The sequence below is a fragment of the Gavia stellata genome, chromosome 19 (genome assembly GCF_030936135.1).
Source record: "Gavia stellata isolate bGavSte3 chromosome 19, bGavSte3.hap2, whole genome shotgun sequence".
Classification (NCBI taxonomy): Eukaryota; Metazoa; Chordata; class Aves; order Gaviiformes; family Gaviidae; genus Gavia; species Gavia stellata.
In genome coordinates, this window is record NC_082612.1 from 17,636,632 (window position 1) to 17,656,978 (window position 20,347).

At 37.5% G+C, this 20,347-nt stretch overlaps 1 protein-coding gene across 6 annotated transcripts in view; it reads left to right on the forward strand.

Annotated features, from left to right (window-relative positions):
* The window catches only part of DCLK2 (doublecortin like kinase 2), an 89,236-nt gene that overhangs the window by 34,036 nt on the left and 34,853 nt on the right, over positions 1-20,347 (forward strand). For 3 of the 6 annotated variants that reach the window (XR_009484357.1, XM_059826984.1, XM_059826983.1), the window contains exons 3-5: positions 13,492-13,594; positions 16,033-16,134; positions 17,473-17,523. Coding sequence is in view for 4 of the 6 variants with exons in the window: in XM_059826984.1 (XP_059682967.1) it covers positions 13,492-13,594; positions 16,033-16,134; positions 17,473-17,523 (256 nt within the window). In the remaining 2 variants the exon portion in view is untranslated. The remainder of the gene's footprint in view (positions 1-13,491; positions 13,595-16,032; positions 16,135-17,472; positions 17,524-20,347) is intronic. The other 3 variants (XR_009484358.1, XM_059826986.1, XM_059826985.1) reach the window with 1 other exon arrangement.

The following is a 20,347-nucleotide window of genomic DNA, read 5'->3' on the forward strand; positions in this document are numbered from 1 at the left end:
ATTCACCTGCTATTCTTAGCTGCCCCAGACTACCCTAGGATCAGGAACCCAGGGAGCATCCTCTGTATTGTTGGAGGTGATCTCCATGTCACTAGCTGTGTATGTATTACAGCTGGGAACCCTCATCTGTTCCGAGTTTTGTTGTAAGCTGTAATATAGTTTACATTTTTATCTGTATTTGCCATTTAAGTAATGTTTTTTAAAAAGCCTCTTTCATCAAATTTGAAAACAGGTATGATAGATACACAAATACTAAAGAAAACTAATTAAATGGAAAAAAAACCCCACAGAATGATGAAGCAGTATTATTTATGTTATACAGTGGCACTAGCAGGCACAAAAATAACTCATAACTGTTCTTGCTGATATGTGATTAATGAGAAAAAAATGATGGTATTTCCATATATAACTCTTGCTTCCAGTTCCATAGCCTGGTCTTAGTTTTAGCTTGAAACAGACTGGGTTTTGCTTGTTGTTTGTGTGTTTGTTTTTTTAACCAGAAATAGGTGATTAGTGATTTCCAGACTGGCCAGCTTTGTACACAGTATGACTAGGAATGTGAAGGGATTCTACTGCTGCATTTACTGGTTTTCTGTATGTGAAAAAAATGTGATCAATGCAGTGAAAATAATGAGGTCTGATGCATGAGGTCTTAAGCATCGTGAAGACAAAGTGTGATGAAATGCTTGCTGAACTGGTGACTTAAAAAAAACCCCAAACACCAACAACTTGAAATTAACAGATGTATGCCAATTCATGTTTCCTGTTGTATTTAAATTACTTTCACTGATGTATTAATGCTTCGAAGTAGTTTTTATATAGAGGAAAAAGGGTTATTTTAAAAAACAGCCCTCAGATAAAATAATGTATTTAGTGAACTCTGACTTTCTTATGGGAAAAACACAAATTTGGGAGACTGTCAGTTTAGCAGCAGTTATCTCAAGTAAAATTTTGGAAAAATAGACTAAGCCAAACCACTGAAAAGATTTGGTCAGCCAAAATCTCCAGATTATACGCATCTAAATTTTGCATTGGGCCTTGCATGATGTAAATGAGGTTTATGTAATTCTAAAGTTACATTTACGTAATTCTAAAGTCAGAAGATATTTGTATTACAGGAATCAATATGGTTTTTATTTGCTCTTCAATGAGTGGTAGGAGTTTGGATGAAACTACTGATTCAAGTATTGCCAAATATAAGTGGAAGAAAGTGAAAAATTCTTTTAAGTGCCAGCATTGTTTTCTGAGGGTAGCAGAGCCTTCAGTGACCAGCCTTCAGTGTTGAGTTTCACTGTGGTTGACGTTATGATTTGAAGATTGTGTTTGCTCCATTTTACGCTTCATAATTCAGTACCTTATAGAAGGAGACCTGGAAAGTATTTTTAAAGTTTCTTAAAAAAAAAAATAAAATAAAAAAAAAAAAATTCAGTGGTTTGGAAACAGATCTTCAGTAACAATCCATGATGTATTGTTCCTGCTCTCTGAAAATGTTATTCCAGATACCAGTCATGAATTCTGACCTAATTAATTCAAAACAGGATGATGTTTCTCATGTATTTCAAAAGCACCTATCATATACTTGATACAGAGGTCCACAACACAAGATAGTGTTACCGGATGCTTCCAATGTTCAGCAGCGTCTGTGATGTTCTGGCTCAGCAGAAACAGTCTTCTAGACTGCTTTAGGGTTTTTTAATATTTAGTCATTTATTGCTGAATCCTATACCCATCTTTTTCATCTCCCAATTTACTCCCACTTTACCTAAAAAAACCCCAACAGACTGAGTCAGCCTTTAATTCAAAAAAGTACTGAGTCACCTAAATCCTCTGCCTAACGCGCCAAAGTTGAGTTCCAAGCTGCTAATAGCAGTATAGCAATAAAAATGTAATACAGTGTGATTTTAAAATAGGATATCTAAAACACTTCACCCAAGCCTTACAGCAGATGCCACAAAAGTCAAGTGACTGAGAACTGGGGCTTAGCACTTCTTTTCTGTACTGTTATGTGGTCTGGAGAGTTTTAGGGGGCAGAGTTGGTTTTGTTCCCTGCTTCTGGCAGGGGTGTCCATTTTGCTTTTTTTCTGAAACTTGTGGATATTTGTTCAAAGGAAGAACTGACATTTTCAGATGTGAAGGAAGAACCTTGTGTGAGATTTTGCTGGTTTTTTGTTTTTAAGGAGAAACGGATGGAGATACTTTTTTTTCCTGGCAGGACTTCTGGTATAACAGGATTGATACATCTGTTCTTTTGTCAGTGCTGAAAAATGTTAGTTTTCTGCTGTCTTCGTAATCCATTTGTTGGCTGAACATGAAATCAAAGATGTTTCTACATCTTCAAATGTGTTTTACATCTGTTTATCTGCTTAGTAAAGCAGCAGCAACAGGCTTAGAAATAATGTTGGTCGAAGTTGGGAGCTAATGGAATGGAACTGGATCTCTGAAACCCAGTTACAAAGTACAGTTTTTGTTTCTCGTGTTACTGTAATTTTTCTCGCATTTCTGAGCATCTAATCTTTCAATTAATCATTTATATCCTCATTGTTTTTCCTTGATGACCCTAGCCTGGCATAACTGTTCCAGATGTTGCATACAAGTTCAACAGACCTCAATAGCTCATCACAGGCACAGCAAAGTAAGCATGGAAGCTAATTTGTTGGGCCCCATATACCTTCACAGTATAAATGGTAGTATTTTCACACTGAGTTTCTGTTATTTCATCTATGAAATGTCATTGTTTGAAATGGTGAATAGAGAGCATCCATAAGCTTAATTTTGTTTCTGTATTTCCAGTTTGCAATTCTGAGGAGGATACTTCAAGAATCAAATGCCTTTGAAAGGTCTGCGTGCTCTTTGATTGTATGGCAAGCAATTAGCATTGCAAAACCTATAAGCTAATATTATAAAAATAGAACTGTAAGGTTAGTTGGAAGTGCAGTTGTTGTAGTGAAACAGAATGCGGATTGAATGAAGTAACTTAAGGGTTAAAAATGTTAAAGGACCAAAACCTAAAATACGTGTGAAAAGCATCCTTCTAGTCTGTAAGGAGCTCAACAGATTTTAGCAAGACTTCTTGTTATGTGAAGTGGTATGTATGAAGGGGACAGAACTGAGAGAGAGACCTCAATTTATAGGGTACCTAAACTTTTCCCCTCCTATTGCAGTGCTGTGAGAAACAGCTTTGAATGAGTACAAGATTGAAACCCTGACACAGGAACTCAGAAAACAATAGATTTTTTTATATCTCTACATAACATTAAATTGCGGTGAGTCATGCATGTCAGCTAACATTTTGAATCTTAGAATTACTTAATTTGATTTTTTAAAATAGAATTTGAACAGAAACCTGACTTCAGCAGCTACTACATGAACAATTCAAGCCATAGGAAAACCACAGAATCATAGGATGGTTTGGGTTGGAAGGGACCTTTAAAGGTCATCTAGTCCAACCTCCCTGCAATGAGCAGGGACATCTTCAACTGGATCAGGTTGCTCAGAGCCCCGTCCAGCCTGACCTTGAATGTTTCCAGGGCTGGGGCATCTACAACCTCTCTGGGCAACCTGTGCCAGTGTAAAAGTAAAACTTTCATTTATAGCTTAAAGATGAACGAAAATTTATTTGTACCCTTCATCAAAGGACCTTTCCAGATTTCTATCTTTTCTTTTATTCTTTCTGCACTGGCCACAAACACTGAGTTTGACTTTCTCATTTGTCTATGGAAAAATAGTTCTCATTTAAAGAACTGCTGCTTCTGTAACCTCTCCAGGAAACCTTGTTCTGCCCATGAACAGTGGACACCTTGAATTGCAGTAGATTATCGCTCCGTGCCACAGCAACTCTTCTGGTCTAAAGAATCAGAGAAATGAAAGTACAATGAATATTTGGCCATATGATTTCTTTTTTTTAAGTTCTTTATAGTATGTGAATGCCATGTTTTTCAAGTAGGGCACTGATTTCTATGATAGTGCAAAAGGGGTAATTTTATGGAAAAAAGCCCCAGTATAACATATTTTAACTGCATGTGTGTTGTGGAACAGGGTGCCATTAAATCTGTAAGATTTTACTGACTTGGATGAGCATGCTGTCTGTCCTTATAGGTACAGTTTTTCTTTTAATGTTCTTTCATAATACAAGTAGCTTTTATTTTTAGACTAGCTACTCAGTGGTAAAATGGAAGGTTAGCTGTGTGAAGTCAGGTGCTATTTTTGGTTCTGTATTAGGCTTCCCAGTTATGCCACTTAAGGAAAGAATCTGTTATGCTGACTTTTGAGTTGCTGTGATTAATACACCTATGGGCAAAGATGAAATCTTTGTCCTGTAACTGAAAACAACTGTTGTTTTTTTCCTCTTCAGACAAACTGGATTATGGTCGTAGCATGAGCTGCATTTGTTAGTTATCTGTTTCTAATTTCCACTTATTCCAGGTCTAGTAAGGCTGTTGTTTCTTCGTGTAACTCATGGAATTGAGAAGCATGACATTAAATTTCACTGTTTAATGTACTGAAATGATTGACTCTGGTTGAAATAGTGGATAATACTGCGGGAATGGTTGTTCTGGGGTGTTCTGCGTTACAGAGATAGACAGATGAGTTGTATGATTCAAAATTTCCAGAATTTTACTCCTTTTCAACTGTAATTATCCGATATCTAAATCACTATGCATAATCAGTGCAATACTTGAAATACGATTTTGCAGAAAGAGATTAGTTTTGCCCTTTGGAAAAACTGGTGAATGGACCTTGCCAGAAAGTCCTACAATACTGGAAGGCTTTAAGAAATAGATACGTGTAGGAACTTGTTTTAACTTGTGCATATTTCTACAGCTTATTTTTCTTACTGTCATTACCATTGCAGTGAGGATGATCTATTTGAATTGCACCCAAATGCGATCTTCCATTTCCACGTGTATTCATTTTCTGAGATGTTAAAAAGTACATGCGAAAATCTGTTTAAAATTGAAATAAAACTAAAATATGGTATGTGCTCTATTCTGTCATCTGTTCCCAATAGCTGTATGGCTGTATGAGTTGTGGTGACCTGACCAGTCTGTTTATGCAGTCTTTTTGCATTGTCATACTGTATTAGGCGTTTCCTGGGCTTACTGCCAGACTTTTTCTGTTTACAAGGCAGCAGGCAAAGATTTAACATTTCTGTTTTCTTTCTTACCCTTTAAATTCCCTGTGGGACAGAAGGGTTTGTCTCCTCCTTTTTCACTGCTGTTCCTCATCACGGAGTATCAGTGAAAGGAGGTTCATTTTCTAGTGATGACTGTAATAATGTGACACAGCCATGGATTAAACAGTCATTTAGGAAGCTGGCCTAGAAGAATTATTTTCATTATGGTCTTTTTTTTTGTCTTCTTTTTTCCCAAATAGATTAACAAGCTGCCTTTATACAAGGCAGGCAAATTAAACGTTTACAAATTTTCAAAACCAGAAAACTTAGGTTTTTTCTCACTGTTTACTGAATTTAATAAACTTGAAGGAAAAGACCAAAGGGTGCCAGATGCCAAACCTCAAATGGTAAATCAGACAATGTCTTGTGGAAGTTCTGACCTAGAAATCAGATTTATTATATAGTTTTACTGCACTGTTCAGCAGAGCTGGGGAGGCCCTCAGACCTTTTACGAGCTGTGGTTGTGCATAGCTTCATGACTGTCAGTAATTCCTTTGACTGCAGTGGAACTGCTCTCAAGCCTAAAGCTAACCAACTGCATGGGTTAAAAGGGGACTTTGTAGAGTGAGAACAAAAAACAGGTGAAGTACTTGAATTAGCTACAGAGAAAAAGGACCATCAACGTGTTTTCACAAACAGATAAACTGAGACTGTTAGAAAGGTCTTAGAGCCTCTGAGTAAATTGCAAACAAACAAAAAAACCCCCACTTTTAAAAAGTTTCTTTATTTTGACAAGAAATATAGATTAATATAAAGGAAAAATCACAGTCTTTAAAATCTGAAGTAAATTTTCTGGTCAAGGTGCACAGTCATATAACAGAAGATCAAGTAATGAATTTTTTAATTTTGTAACACAGTCGGTACTTTTGCATTCTTTTTGCATGATCTGATCTCTGTTACTGTATTCCATGTTTTAGTTGAAGACAAAATGTGCATTTGAACCTCAGAAATGAAGAGGTATTTGACCTAATTCCAATTATTTTTAGAGAACAAAGGAGATTTTTTTTTTTGGTCCTGGTCTGCTAGTGACCTAGTGGCTGTTGGGGAAGGTACTGTGATGCATTGCATAGTCCTCATAGCTACAGCCAGTAGGAAAGGTGTCTAGAGTCTATGAAGCTCATGGTAATATGTCCTCCCCAGCCTACCCTATAGCTGTTTCCTGCAGGTGTGCCCAGTCTTAGTAGCATTTGAGCTCTTTCAAGCATTGCATCAGATGTTAATATCTTGCTTATCCTTCTTTTGGTGTCGTGTAATTTTGTTTAATTTGGGAATTCCCAGAATGATTCTGTAGCAGAGCTGTCACAGAGAACATAAGCTGGTGAGGAACAGAAGTTTTTGCAAGTGTCAAGTGCTTCTTCTCTGTACCAGCAGGAATCTTATCACTTGACCTGATAGTCCAGGTTCACTACGTATCTGATGTAGCAATGTTTTTTTGTTGCCGTTCTTGTTTACAGTGTGGGCGTCAATATTTGCCTGGCTCTTGAAAAGTTTCTTTTTTGCCTGCTTCCAAATCACTTAGCATAGTTGCCTTTGACACTTCGTCATTTCTACCAAATGAATAGGTTGTTAATTAAAAAAAGAATACTGGCAATTACAGTATTTTTTTTAAAGGGCATGACAGGGGCTCCTTGGTTTGACTTTTCTCTGTATTTCTACTTCCTAGGTATATTCTAGCTACCCATCTGGCTGTTGTCTCGCTGTTTACTGAAGACATGTCAGGAAATTCGACTCAGTATAACCAGGCAAATAGCTGCCTTGAGCTAGTACTGAACCTCTTTTGTGCTGGTCTTGGTTTCAGTCATGAAGGATATTGATGGCTTAGTAAGTAGTTAAGAATATTGGTTTAAACACATTCACCCCCTTTCCCTTGGTCAGGTTTTTCTGTGAAAGTGCAAAGACCGAGGGGAAGTTCCAAGGTAAGAAAATCTCCATTAAAATCACAGTACTCTGTAGGGAAGGGTGGGAATGCCCTTTTCACCTTCCTTTTTGAGTTCCTGAGGCTGCCCGGAGGAAGCTCTTCCTTTTGAAAGTTAAGTCTGCCGCTGTGGGTGATGGAACTGAAATAGAAAACAGACAACTGACCTGTTTCTGCAGGAGTGCTTTCCTTGCATTTTGCACTTTAGGACATGCATAAACCCTTGAACTGTAAGCCTGCCAGCTTCAAAAACACTGCAAGAATTTTCGTGAGGCTGTTTGTATGGCAGTGAAGAGCGCTAACTTTATTTGAAAAGGGGAAACAAAAATGATGATTACAGATATGACCTGACTGGCCAAATAGCCAAATATTTGACTTTTGCTTACTCAGAAATAAAGGTTGATGCAAGGGGCAAAGGGCAAAACTGTCAGGATGGCATAGCTGTAATCTGTCTCAGTCCCAGCAGAAATGTGGAGACCGCTCACACTGGAGGCAGTATCAGGGAGGTTGTATCTGGATTTGTCATGCTGACATTTAACAAATTATTCACATTTTTTTCCAGCAATTCATGGGAAAAACCCCACTGCATTTCTTTAAGAATTTTGGCCTCGAATGCCTGTCACTACTGCTGAGCTGAAAACACGTACACAAATCCAGCTGTTACTGTGCATGCCAGTTTTCCTAGTTTTCCTTTTGCCTCGTATGTTATGTGCTTTCTTTCTTAAATATTTATAACATATCCTGTTTTCTTGAAGTCAGTGGATATAAATATTTCTTCCATTGTTAAAACAAATACAAATAATCTTGCATATCTTTTCCAGTTTTGATGTTTTAGTTCCATTTTCAGCTGATATAGAGAATTTGTCATCTGGAGAAGCTTTCCCCAGACACAGGGTGTGGCTCTTCAGACTTAAACTGTACAGTCCTCTTGCTGCTTACTTAAATTGCATCAGCTGTACTAAATTGAGCCAAACTATTTGTCTTTACAGCTCTTCCTTCTACGTTTAGAATGAAGCATATTTGTAGGGCTGGAATAAATACAATTTATCCAGTGAGCTCCTGGCTGGAGGGTGTTGATATATAGTTACAGAACTCTCTTTAGTGCTAAAGATTTGAGAGGAATTGAATTCTTTAGTAATTTTTCAGATGTTTATAAAACCTCCATGGTGTCAGTCTCTCAAATGTTTTTTAGTATTTTGTTTTCCTCTGGAGGTTGGAGGACAAATATCTTGTGGATAAAGGTTTGTTTGTATCATTCAGGTTTCTTAATTGTAACTTCATCATAAAGGACAATTATTAAATACCTGTTGAATTCTGTCTATAAAAGCTTGATCATTATTAATTTTCTTCTGGTGGGAATGCATCTTCTGCTTGTTAGATTCAGAGGTGGGAGTAGGGGTTGGTGTAAATTACATTTCTAGATGTGTGTGATGGTAATGGGAAAGAGATTTCTGTATGGATTGCAATTTTTATATTCTAGTCCAGTAGCTTGATCTGACTGAAGAAGTATTTATTTGGAAAGAGCAAACTTCTTTGGTTACAAACATTTGTCACAAATATAAACCTACTTTAAAAGGTAACTATGATGGATGTATGTGACAGCAGGGGATCAGGAAACTGATTTTTTTCAAACAGGCGTGTTTCTCTCCCTTCCCTTTCAACACCTCGTTTTCGCATTTTGACTTGCATTTTTGCCAGTTCCTGTGAGTTTGTGCTTCATTTTTTTCTGATTGTAAACCACATTTTTGTGCTTTCAGCTGTGTGATTTTGAAGTGCTTTTACCATTAACGGTCTTGCAAACTACTGTTAGTCATGCCACTTCTGGAACATAATGAATATTTAGTAATATGTACCTCTGTTAGAAAGGTCTGGGTGTTTTTCAAAAAACTTCATCCATTTGGTATCCCAAGATTTCCTCAGCTGGCAGGGGGGAAGTTTTATGAGAAAAGACTGCTTTTTTTGTAACAAGCAATTCAAGTTTTGAGTCATTGGATCATTGAGCCTCTTGCATACTTGTTTGGGTTTCTTGCAATTGAAGCCAATTACAATTTAATTCTCCTGGTGCTGCCACTTGAATGATGCTGTCCTCTGACCTTTAGTCTAATGGAGAGCACAGCCTTTTTGAGCCCATCGGCAAGCAGCCATGCCCAGAGTCATTTGCACATTGTCTCAGAAAGCTATGGTGAGAATACAAGTGAACGATTCTGTTGGAACAGACACACAATAATGCTGTGGGTGACCCTGACTGAAAAAGAAAATGTAATGTTGACTTCCAGTTATATATATTTTTTTAATTCTATATTTATTCTCATATTTATTCTTCTCGCACAGCATTTTTCCTCTTCCCTATTCCCTTGTATTCTTGTTTGTAATTCGGAGCCATTAGAAGTATTTTTAAAGGACTGAGTACAAGTCCAATCCAGTCCTATCCAAATATGCACTACTCTGCTGTATATTGTGACATATTTTGAACAAAAGCAGTGCAACAAGACAACCTGATAGCAGTCCGAGTTGTCAGAGGAGCACCAATAATTCACTTTTTGTTCTAAATAAAGGGAAGGCAGTGGAGTTACCAGCAGAACATAGGTAATGTTTGGCTAGGAAAAGGTGTTGTATTTAGAAATAAATAGGGTGTAACACATTTTAAACATGCTAATTGAAATATCCAGAGTTAGCAAGATAACATTTTTCTAAAGTGTTCCTAAAGCAGCTTTTCAAAATATATTTCACTTTTATATGTGGGGGGGAAAAAGAAAAGAATTTCAAGGAAGCGTGAAACTCCTTTGGTGTAAGCTTTTGTAGTGTTGACTATAATGATAAACCCTAAAAAACTTCTTTGTGCAGCTCTGTATATGGCTTCACAAAAAAAATTCAGATTTAAAATAGATTTTTTTTTTCCTGTGGACAAACAAATCACGTTCATCTTGTTCTTTTAAAAAAGAATTATCTGTGGTAATTAAAGCCACAGGCAGGAGAGAGAAGTTCTGATTGAGCTTTACTGCAAGGCCACCGATGGAAAGCGTGCCTTCTGCTTTTGTGGATGTCAACTAGGAAGTGGCCAGATCTGAATCTCAAAATGACCTAATGACTGTAATTTTAAAAAACTCCCAACACTATTGAAAATCAGATCTCATTTTGATGCTTAACCTCTTCAAGGTGTCTAAAGCTTTTCACATTTTCAACTTCATGCATAGAATCTTGCAGCATCAGGACTAGCAAGAGAGTCGTTACTTGAGCGACTATGTATTTGACTGTTTTTGCTATGGTACGCTTATATGCAGCTTTGCTAATGCCATCTTCCTTTGAAAGGCATTTTAGGAAATATTTTGAAGGACTGAACAGTTCTTTTAGCACCAGGTGCAGCAAAACAAAGAATGGGTAAGACAGAGTATAGATGCTTAGTGGAAAGAGAAGCAGCATTTGTCATACACTAGTTTGACAAACCAAATTTTGATCCCTAACCTACTGGAATGACTGACATGCTATTCATATGCACAAGCTCTACTGCTAATGAAACTCTAAAAAAATATAATAAGGGTTCAAAATTGTTTTGTTTTTAAATTTCTAAATAGATTGAATCCCGCAAGTTAGACCATAGTGGATCTGTAGCATTCAAAATCCCATGCAAATGATTTATTCATTTCATCTTTCCCTTAATAGCATTTTGCTCACTTAAGTGTGCGAGTGTTACCATCAATTGCAGCATATACATTAATTTTAATTCTGTCAGAAATGAAGACTGTTTATTTTAGCATCTGTTTGCACATTGGGAGCTGCTCCTTCGACTTTATTACAATAAAGACCTAGAAAAATAACCATTAGATTGTACTTTTAGGAAAACAGAAGATTTCCATGAACTTGGTTTTAAAAATACTTCCCTCACCTCATAATGTGTGGTTAGTTGGGATTGGTAAGTTCTAGCAGATCTTTGTTCATTGTTGAATAAACTTTTTCAATATTGTTTTTCTTCTTCTATATTTTATGTGTAGGCAGTCTGGACTATTTGTAGGAAGGAGGAGGACTTCCAGTATTCACTGCTGGAATATAGCGAGCATCTATGTAAATCCTCCTCATAACTTGCATTTATCTGGCTTCCAGTTATAAGTGTAGTTTAGTATCTTTTGCAGCAAGCTAAAGTCTGTCTTGGTCTGTGCCTGAGAGCTGGAAGTCACGCAGGTCAGGCACACAGTGTGCGAGCAGATGGGGAGGCTGGCATTAGCCTGAGCTCCAAGATGCAGGGGCTGTTGCTCCACCTCCAGCAGTTTATCTGAGCGCTGGTACTCATGTTGCCCCGTTACTCCTGTGTGTTCTCGCCTGGGGAAACTGTACATACATGAACAGGTGGGAAAGCACCTATGGACATTAATACCTTTCTTAAAGTTCTTTATTTCCCTCCCGAATAGCCATTTACAAATGATTTTAAGGTGCATTTCTAAGGTACTCATCTTTTGTGCACAGATCTGACCCTTCCTTTGTAGAATTGCTCTGTGAACAACAAAAGGATGATGCCGCATGCAGTTATATCCCTGTGTATTTCCCAGTCTGATGTAAGACCTGTCATTCTCTCCTCTCTTACTCTCAGCTCAGATGTTAGACTGGATGTGTTAAGGGGGAGGGGGAGGCTTTGAGTCAGAACAGAAAGATTAATTTTAGGCTCTGCTAAACCACAGTATTTAACCTGCTCGAAACAGCACTGCAAGGGCATCGGGGGCATGAGTAGAGCAGTGATGGGCTGACAGAGCTTGTGGAAATAGCACCTGGTTTTGGGGGCTTTGGGTGTGAACTTGTGCCTCGCAGATCGTCTCTGCCCGGGTCCAGCAGTGCTGCTGGGGTGAGTGTTCTGAGAGCTTTCCCACGGCTTTTCCTGCATCGGTGGGTTTGGGTTGGTTGCTGGATTCCTGAAATCTGTGGAAATTATAATGAGTCCTCATATGAGGAGAGTGACTTATTAAGTAGAGAGGAATAAATCCCATGGTAGCAAAACTTCTCTTAAATTTGTGCAGCCTTTTGAACCCAGTTATTACTGCCTTTCCAGTTAACTACAACGAGAGCAGATTGTCACTGCAATGGTAAGATAACAATAAAAGGATTTTGGTGCTGGCTGGAGTCCTTGGCTGCGTAACGCGAGTGACACAAATGCTGGGTACTGCCTGTGGCACTGTAGCAAGGATCTTGCTGTAAGGGTGCCGGCTGTTATTCCTGGGTTAGCTGCCGTGGCAGCTGCGCTGCTGGTGAATACCCGGCGCGGGCGTCCTTGCAGAGAGCCCAGGGTCACTGGTATTCTGAGTGTTCCTCAGAATACTGCAGGCAGTGGAAACCCCTTCCTGTAGATCTGCCAATGTTTACTATTATCACAGTGGGTAAAATAGGCAAATTGTGTTGACAGGTATCTGGGAAGGAAAAAAGGTAGTTTCCCTAGAAGCAGTTTTTTTGTTTTACCTCTTTAATTACATGGTTTTACCAAACAGTTCTAACTTTTTCAGCTTCTACATAGCTTTTATTCCCAGATCTCGTTTGGATGTGCAATGTTAAAAAGAATAGGGAAACAATTATAAATTGTAAATAGTAAAATTTTAATCTCTTTACATTTAAAAAATAGCTTGCTACCTGCAAACACTTTTTTTCTTACAGGGGAGGAGTTTGGTGGGGTTTCTTCATGTGGCATTTTTGGTTTCAATTGTTTTTAAAGCAGCCACTTGCTCCTTCACAATCTGACTTTTATTGACTTTTGAGGAGTGAGATTTTTTCAAGGTCTTTGGTTTTGTGTTTTTAAAGAATGTCTGAAACATTTTTCTTTCTGATACCCCCATCCTTCTTGAAATACATTGTAACACCATTACTGGGGCAATTAAGAAGAGACAGAGCTGCAAAGGGCGTGGAGGGGAGTCTGTATTTCCTTTTTTCTTGAATAGGGAATACTTTTATTAAAAGGGAGAATTAATTTTTTTTTTAACAGGACATTAAAACATGGAAATTAAATGCCTCAGAGCATAAAAAAAGTAAATTTATAGATGCAATCATTTTAACTCGACAGATTTCCCCATAAGCAATTAATGTAAGAATACAAAAAGCTTTGATATTTGAGTAGTGTTTATAGCTGGTCTTGTCAGTCATCAGCACGCATGTGTAGTTATAGGCAAAAATACAGATATTAAATGTAGAAAAAGGTGGTTTTGGAGGTGAGGGGCAGTCATATTTTACATTCTTGACCCTGAGGTTTCCTGAACTACTGGGAGAGCTGAAGTACTTGAGAACTGGAGTGTTTCTGTCATATATAAAAGAACATTATGGTATCACTGTGCAAAGGAAGACACAAACTTATTAACTGTTGCTGACTAACTGAAGATTTAGCATTTGAAAGTACTCCATTTGTTTATTTTGCTTTGTATATTTTGCTGTCAAGGTGACGTGCTTGCAGGACTTCTTTGGAGATGATGATGTCTTCATTGCATGTGGTCCTGAGAAATACCGATATGCTCAGGATGACTTCGTGTTGGATCACAGCGGTAAGACTGTACATCCTAAACCCACTGAAATAGTCAACTCCATTGAGAACAGTTCTCTCTCCCCACCACCCCCCGTTCAATCCTCAAGAGTTGTGTGATTTAGGAAAATATACATTGGAATATATTTTCCTATGGATTAAAATGTTTTTCGACACCATCATCTGGATTCTGTAAGTCTGTTAAAATGCACTACCAAACCTGATCCATTTTCTTGGAGAACAGACCCTGTCCCGAGTTACATGGAAGACAGCACTGAATTTTAAAAGGTTCAGTCATCGATCTATTGGATCTAAAATCTGTTAAAAATGTTCACTTTTGACATCTGTGACTATAAGATGATCTCCATATTACTGCCTTCATGAGATTTTTGAAAAATCACATATGTAGCAACACTTATTTCAGGTCTTGAATTGCCTTCCTAGACAATTCACACATTCCAGTCTTGTCTGCTATAGACCAAGTGTTGAGCCTGTTTATATTGTGAGGTTGTAGGGGGTGTTGGGTGGGGAAGGATATGAGACAAACTGGGACTGGTGCCTATGCTTTGTGCCATTGACAGATCTTAAATTTAACTTGTTTATGAAAGTTTTTTTTTCTGTAAAGAGAAAATTTATAGCGTAAGTTCAAGAAAAAATCTCTCTCCTCTACCAGAGAGTTTTAGAATTGGCTTGGAATATCAAATCATATATGGTTTTTTCTCCATGTTCATAGAATCATAGAATGGTTTGAGTTGGAAGGGCCCTTTGAAGGTCATCTAGTCCAAGCCCCCTGCAATGAGCAGGGACATCTTCAACTAGACCAGGTTGCTCAGAGCCCCGTCCAGCCTGACCTTGAATGTTTCCAGGGCTGGGGCATCTACCACCTCTCTGGGCAACCTGTTCCAGTGTTTCACCACCCTCATCGTAAAAAATTTCTTCCCTACATCTAGTCTGAATCTACCCTCTTTTAGTTTAAAACCATTACCCATTGTCCTATTGCTACAGGCCCTACTAGGCATGTTTTTTCTGTTTATATTGGTTCAGCTGTAGAATCACCCTGATTTTCTTTTATGAAAAAATGAATCTGTGGTAAAGAAAACTTGCCCTGGCAAGAATCATCAGATTATTTGAGGCAAGCTTCAGGTTGTGAATAAGAGGGGTTGTTTTGCCTTGCTCTCAGGTAACTGAAAGCAAAAGCACCTACTGTTTTTCTAATTTTTGCAAACGCCATAATTTCATTACAAAATCTTCAGTTACATCAGGAAGTATAGGTATATATCTAACCACTGGTCCATATATTTGGGTGGATGGAGGATTCAGCTGGCTGCCATTCTGTTGTTATTGCCAGCATGCTACTTTTCCAGAACTGCCCAATTATGTTGATTCAGCTAGTGTGGAGGTGAGAAGAAGAGTATTTTTTTAACATAGTTTTGGACTAGCTAAGATATAATTTTATTCTCATGCAGGAATGGAAGAGCATGGTTGTATTAACTCACACTGCAAATCCTAGTCTGGGCAAAATCATAATTTGCCTTGCAGATTTTAAGGCCATAAGTTTGCTTTTCCCATAATTGGGCTAATTTCCTTTCTGAGAACCCAGTGATGGAGGGGTTTTGTCTCCTTTTGTCTCTTCAGCTTTGGTGGTCCCTCCTTCCTCTAATAACTCTGGAGATCTTAATGGAGAAAAGCAGGTTAGGTACTGAGTGGAACATGACTTGACTGGCAGGGCATGCAGCTCTACTTACTATTTTTGATGGTGACATGGCATCATAATGATGGCATTGACACTGTAGTGATGAATAACAGGGACAAAATTAGGAAGGAAATTTATATGATTCCATTGGGAGTGATTTGCAGTGGATGCTAACTGTGGATGCTAAAATGTTTCCAAAATGCCAATGCATGTATGCCTGTTGATTCCTCTCCCATTTAGGTTGTCCTTTATTTAATGATATATAGCTGATGGTAAATGGCCGTAATCTATTGTCTCAGCATTTTGGAAACAATAGACATTTTTCACCTCCTTAAAAATTGGTCACAACATCAGCTTCTTTCAAAAGAAGGTAAATGGGGCTTGCTGTGCAGTTGCCCTATATGAAGTTGCGATTACAGCCTTGCAGGATTTACTGAATTATGAGAAGAACCTTAGCATCAGCTGACTTCTTTACTCTTTCAGCTGCCTGTAGGTACAAACTTGAATTACAGTGATAATCCAGCTTCAAGACATGAAGAAATATTACATGCAGAATGTTACGTACAGTGTTTGAGTAAATCAAATAAGTTTGTACGGTATGTAGGTTGAAGTTCTGAGATGCTCTTACAAATTTTGTTTCATTCAGTTGGGCAAGCATGTTTAGAAAATACTGATGTTCATTTTCTGGATAATTAACAGCAACAGTTGTGTTTGGAGGAAGCCTGTACATTGAACCGTTGTCAAAACTCTATCTGCTTGCTTTGTAGAATGCCGTGTTATGAAGTCCTCTTATTCCCGATCATCTGGCATGAGGAATACTGGGTCCAAAAGTCCAGGACCTTCACGTCGAAGCAAATCACCTGCCTCAGGTACTACTTCTAAGGAAGAGGTGAACATGTAAAATACATGAAAGTTAGAATTTGTTTAATGGGGTGAAAAAACTGTTGGCTCTGTCTGAAATACAAGTGCTATGCTTTGTTTCCTGAGGGAAAAAATGTTTTTTCAGTTTGTCTCATAGATTTAATACTAATTTGTAATAAAATTTGCATTTATTTTTGAATCCTGGGAAGAAATGTGGTTTCTGTTTTTTAATTAACAGGCACAAAAAGTTTCAGTTTATGAACATAGGATTAATTTGTGCTAATTGTACACTTGGGATATGTTTTCAGCATGGCACTTGATTTTTTTGAAGGCTATTAACTACAGAATGGTTATGTGGTTCAATTCATGTTCATTGAACTAGACTATACCCTTAAGTGTTTTGAATTTGAAAGGTTTCTTCTATATAAGCCAAATATTGTTGGGAATACAGGATTTTGCTGTTTCAAGTCATTTTAGGAGATGTTATGGAATGTTATTGCCCATTAACAGCGAATTTTTTTTTTCTTCTTGTGCTTTCTGTAATTTCAAAGAAAGGTTCACATTGTGTTTTTGCCAGCAGTTTGGCTGAACGCCATATGTTCCAACCATTGAGTCTTTAATGCAAATAAATAGAAGAGGGAAACTTGGTTTTTTCCTTTTTTTACCTCTGCATTTAATTTCTAAATACAATAAGACTGAATTGATTTTTTCCCCTCAGACCTGGAGAAGTAGCCCTGAAATCAAACCATTGAATATGTAAATATACGATGCTCTGTTTTGAATGTAACTATGCATGTGAGCTCCTGTGCGTGTATTCAGAACTGCAACATGTTCCATACTCTCATTTCCAGATCAATATTTGTTTTGCTTAATTGATGCTGGTTAAAGTAATTTTATGTCTTTGGGTTCTTTCAAAGTGGAATACTTATCATCTGTTTATAAAGGCTGAATATTTAACTGAAAAGCTTCAAAGAAGGATCGCAGTAACAACAAAGAAAAATGTAGCACGAAGGGCAAATTTCACAACTGATCTACATTTCATGCAATCCTGTTAAGTCCAATGAGATGGCATGGGATACCTATCAACAGTGAATTTTATGCAAAGTATTTAGAAATGAGTGCTGTCATTTCCTTACTTATTTTTACTTGGACACCCCCTTTGGTTAGGTTAATTTGAAAAATTTACCAAAAGTGTCTGGTATTTATCCTTCTGTTTACTTGTCATTTTTTCTCATGTAGTCTTTGCTTATCTTTATTTATCCTTCTTCCTTTCATGCATGTTCAGAGCTGTTTAATAACTTCTTTCCTTAATGTCTTTTTCCTTTGTGTCAAATATATGAGTACAGTAAAGAGGGGTGGCCACTACTCCAGTGCTTATTCTTCAGCAAAATCCCCAGGTGAGCCATTACTATTATGGCTGTATATCACTAGTGTGTCTCCTCCCTCTCCATTTACCTGTATTCTTTTCGCTGTATTTGTGAGTATTTTCAAGCTTGAAACACATGTTTTCCATTCGGTGAACCAGAGACGTAATGGGTGTAGTTTTTTTGTTGGAGTAGATTGTTAGAGTGAAATAATAGAAAAGATGCTTTATGGTTGTTGGACACCTGCTAATAGTGTCAAAGTTAAATTTGTAAGGGTATAACTTGGCTACAAGTAGAGGACCATTCTGAGGAGCAATACATTTGTATGTGTATTCTAAAGCATATTATAATAGAAAATTTCAGCCAGTGCAAAAAGAGAGGGGAAAGAGATGCTGAAAAAAGCAGTGCAAAAACATGTGTCATAGTTTTAAATTTTATTGGCAGCTTCTTACCTTCCTTTGTTTTCTTGTTTTATTTCAGCCTAAGTTCTAAAACACTGAGAAACCTCTTTGAACGTTCAGTTCAAAGTGAAAGTATCTCTAAAACAAGAAACATCCATTTTGATTAGCAAATAAGTTGAGACTTTGGACCGTACTAGAAGTTAACAATTTAAAAGGTATTCATAGGTTTTTCAGTCTTCAACATTCCAATATGCTAAAGAATTGTAGCCTCATACTTAAAGAACAACAGAGGAGAAATTCTTTTTTCTGTATATTCAGGCTGCTATATATGTCGAAAGAAACCTTAAAAGAACTTATACTTAGAAAATAGATAAGAAAGGTAAGTTTTGCATATACATGAAATAATCAGCAAATCAATAGCAGTGGACAAGTTTGTGCCAAAAATGAATATAGATTGCTTGTGTGGTTTTTGAGTAAAAAAAAAAAAAAAGTACTACTACTGTCTGAAACAGCAGTTGGCTGACTCCCTATAGATGTAAAATTTTTACATCTACACAGGGCCAATTCCAGCTTTTACTGTTGCAGCAGTTGTGTACCAACTCCCATGCAGTGGATCTCAGAAGACATTGGCAAAGCTCTGTCCACAGACAGCTCTTTTAAATAGAATCCTCAGCAGAACATACCATGTGTTGTAGAATCAAAGAAGGACAAAAGTTGGAAGGGACCTCTGGACACCATCTAGTCACACTGCTGGATCAGAACACCACCCTTGTCCACCAAGCATATCTAAGATATTAGCAAAGAGCTAGAGTACTGTCAGTGTAGGCTGGGATGTTCTTCCTCAGACAGTTATGAGAGGGAGGAAGGTTATGTTAACCAGCCAGTTTCACAGGTGCTGTTCAGTGGTTCTGTTGATGCTTAAAAGGATGCTAGTGACCTAGAGACAGATAAGGATGTCTTACAGTGTAGGCCTCAATGGTCGTGTTCAGGAAATAGTGACCTTTCAGTGAGCTGTATGAAAAGAGTTTGTGAATAAAGAAACATTTTTTCTTCCTGTATTAATAATTGGTCATTTGGAAGCAAATTCTTCTACTGAAGTATCTAATTTTTGGTCATGAACTTTACAGCTCAATATTTTTCTAATGGCTAGAGCAAATTGTATATGCGAGAAGCAGAACATGGTAAGATAGCATTCACTAGCCCTTTTCATCCTCATACTTGCAAATTCTTTATAAAACAAGGATGCATTGATATGCCAGGTTTCAAGAAGGTTATCTAAAACAAAGTGATGAAAAGAAGTCTGCAGGAGGGATGTATACTCCTATATGCTTTTAGCTTCTTAAAAAAACACTTAAATAATTTGCCTGTTGTTACAGACAACCCTTGTTAAAGTCAAGACAAAAATACCCTAAACATACTGAACACTTTTAATAGAAAAGACTAAACTCTTAGTCCTGTAACAGATCTGCGAATGTAAATCCAAGTTATCACACTTCAAGATACACTTATTCTGTATCTAAATGCTGATCAGTTATATCTTAACATCACACATCAGAGAAAGAGATTTTTGTGAAAAACAGGGGTTTGTGGAAGTTGCAGTGCAGTCAGCCTGGCCTACTGGCAGATGGACTGCCCGGGCTGTAAAAATAGGCATCTTTAGCACTCAGAGAATGTTAGGGTACTAGGTTAATAGACACTTGTAAAATAAATCCAATAGTGCTACTTAAGAAGTGATGCATAATCCATGACAGACCTCTGAATGTGTAAAGGATATGTGCAGGTGTAACTGTTACTTACTTTGCAGCCAAGTTTCTATTTGCCAAGGTTCCTTTTTTCTTTCTGAAAAAATACTTCTTGAATCAGCTATGAAACCTTTTTAGCTCTTAAATTTCTGCCTAGTATTTTGCTCTCCCAGGAAAAATGAGGTTCACCTAGAGGGGAAATACTGTTGCATCATATAATGTTGCATCGTATTTGTGTATGATGAGCAGTGTGCTATTCTGGCTGCATAATGGAATTCAGCAGTTTGGTTTTTATCAGAAAAATACAAGGACTGACCTAAGTTACAGTCAAGTCACCAGAGATATAACAGATGTAGCAGGCCTCTCTGGAAAACTGGACTTAAAATGAATGAACTCTTGAAGTCGAGAGGGAGAATATTGTGTGTTTTCACAGACACTTGAACTTCTTGGAAGTTCAGAAATAACCTACTAGCTTTTACCTTGTTGGGGTTGTTTTCCCCTAAATCAATATTTTTCTGAATTACTGCTTAAGTTCTCTATCATCCAAACAGCTCATACTTCTTCTTTGTTTGTTTGTTTGCTTTTCTTGGAAAAAACCCAAGCCAAATAATCTGTGTTCTTTGAAACAGTCTACCTAGAAAGTAGGGCGTTGATCCACAAAGGAGAGATGGAGGGTCCAATGTCTTTACAAACACTTCCTCTCTCCGTATTTTA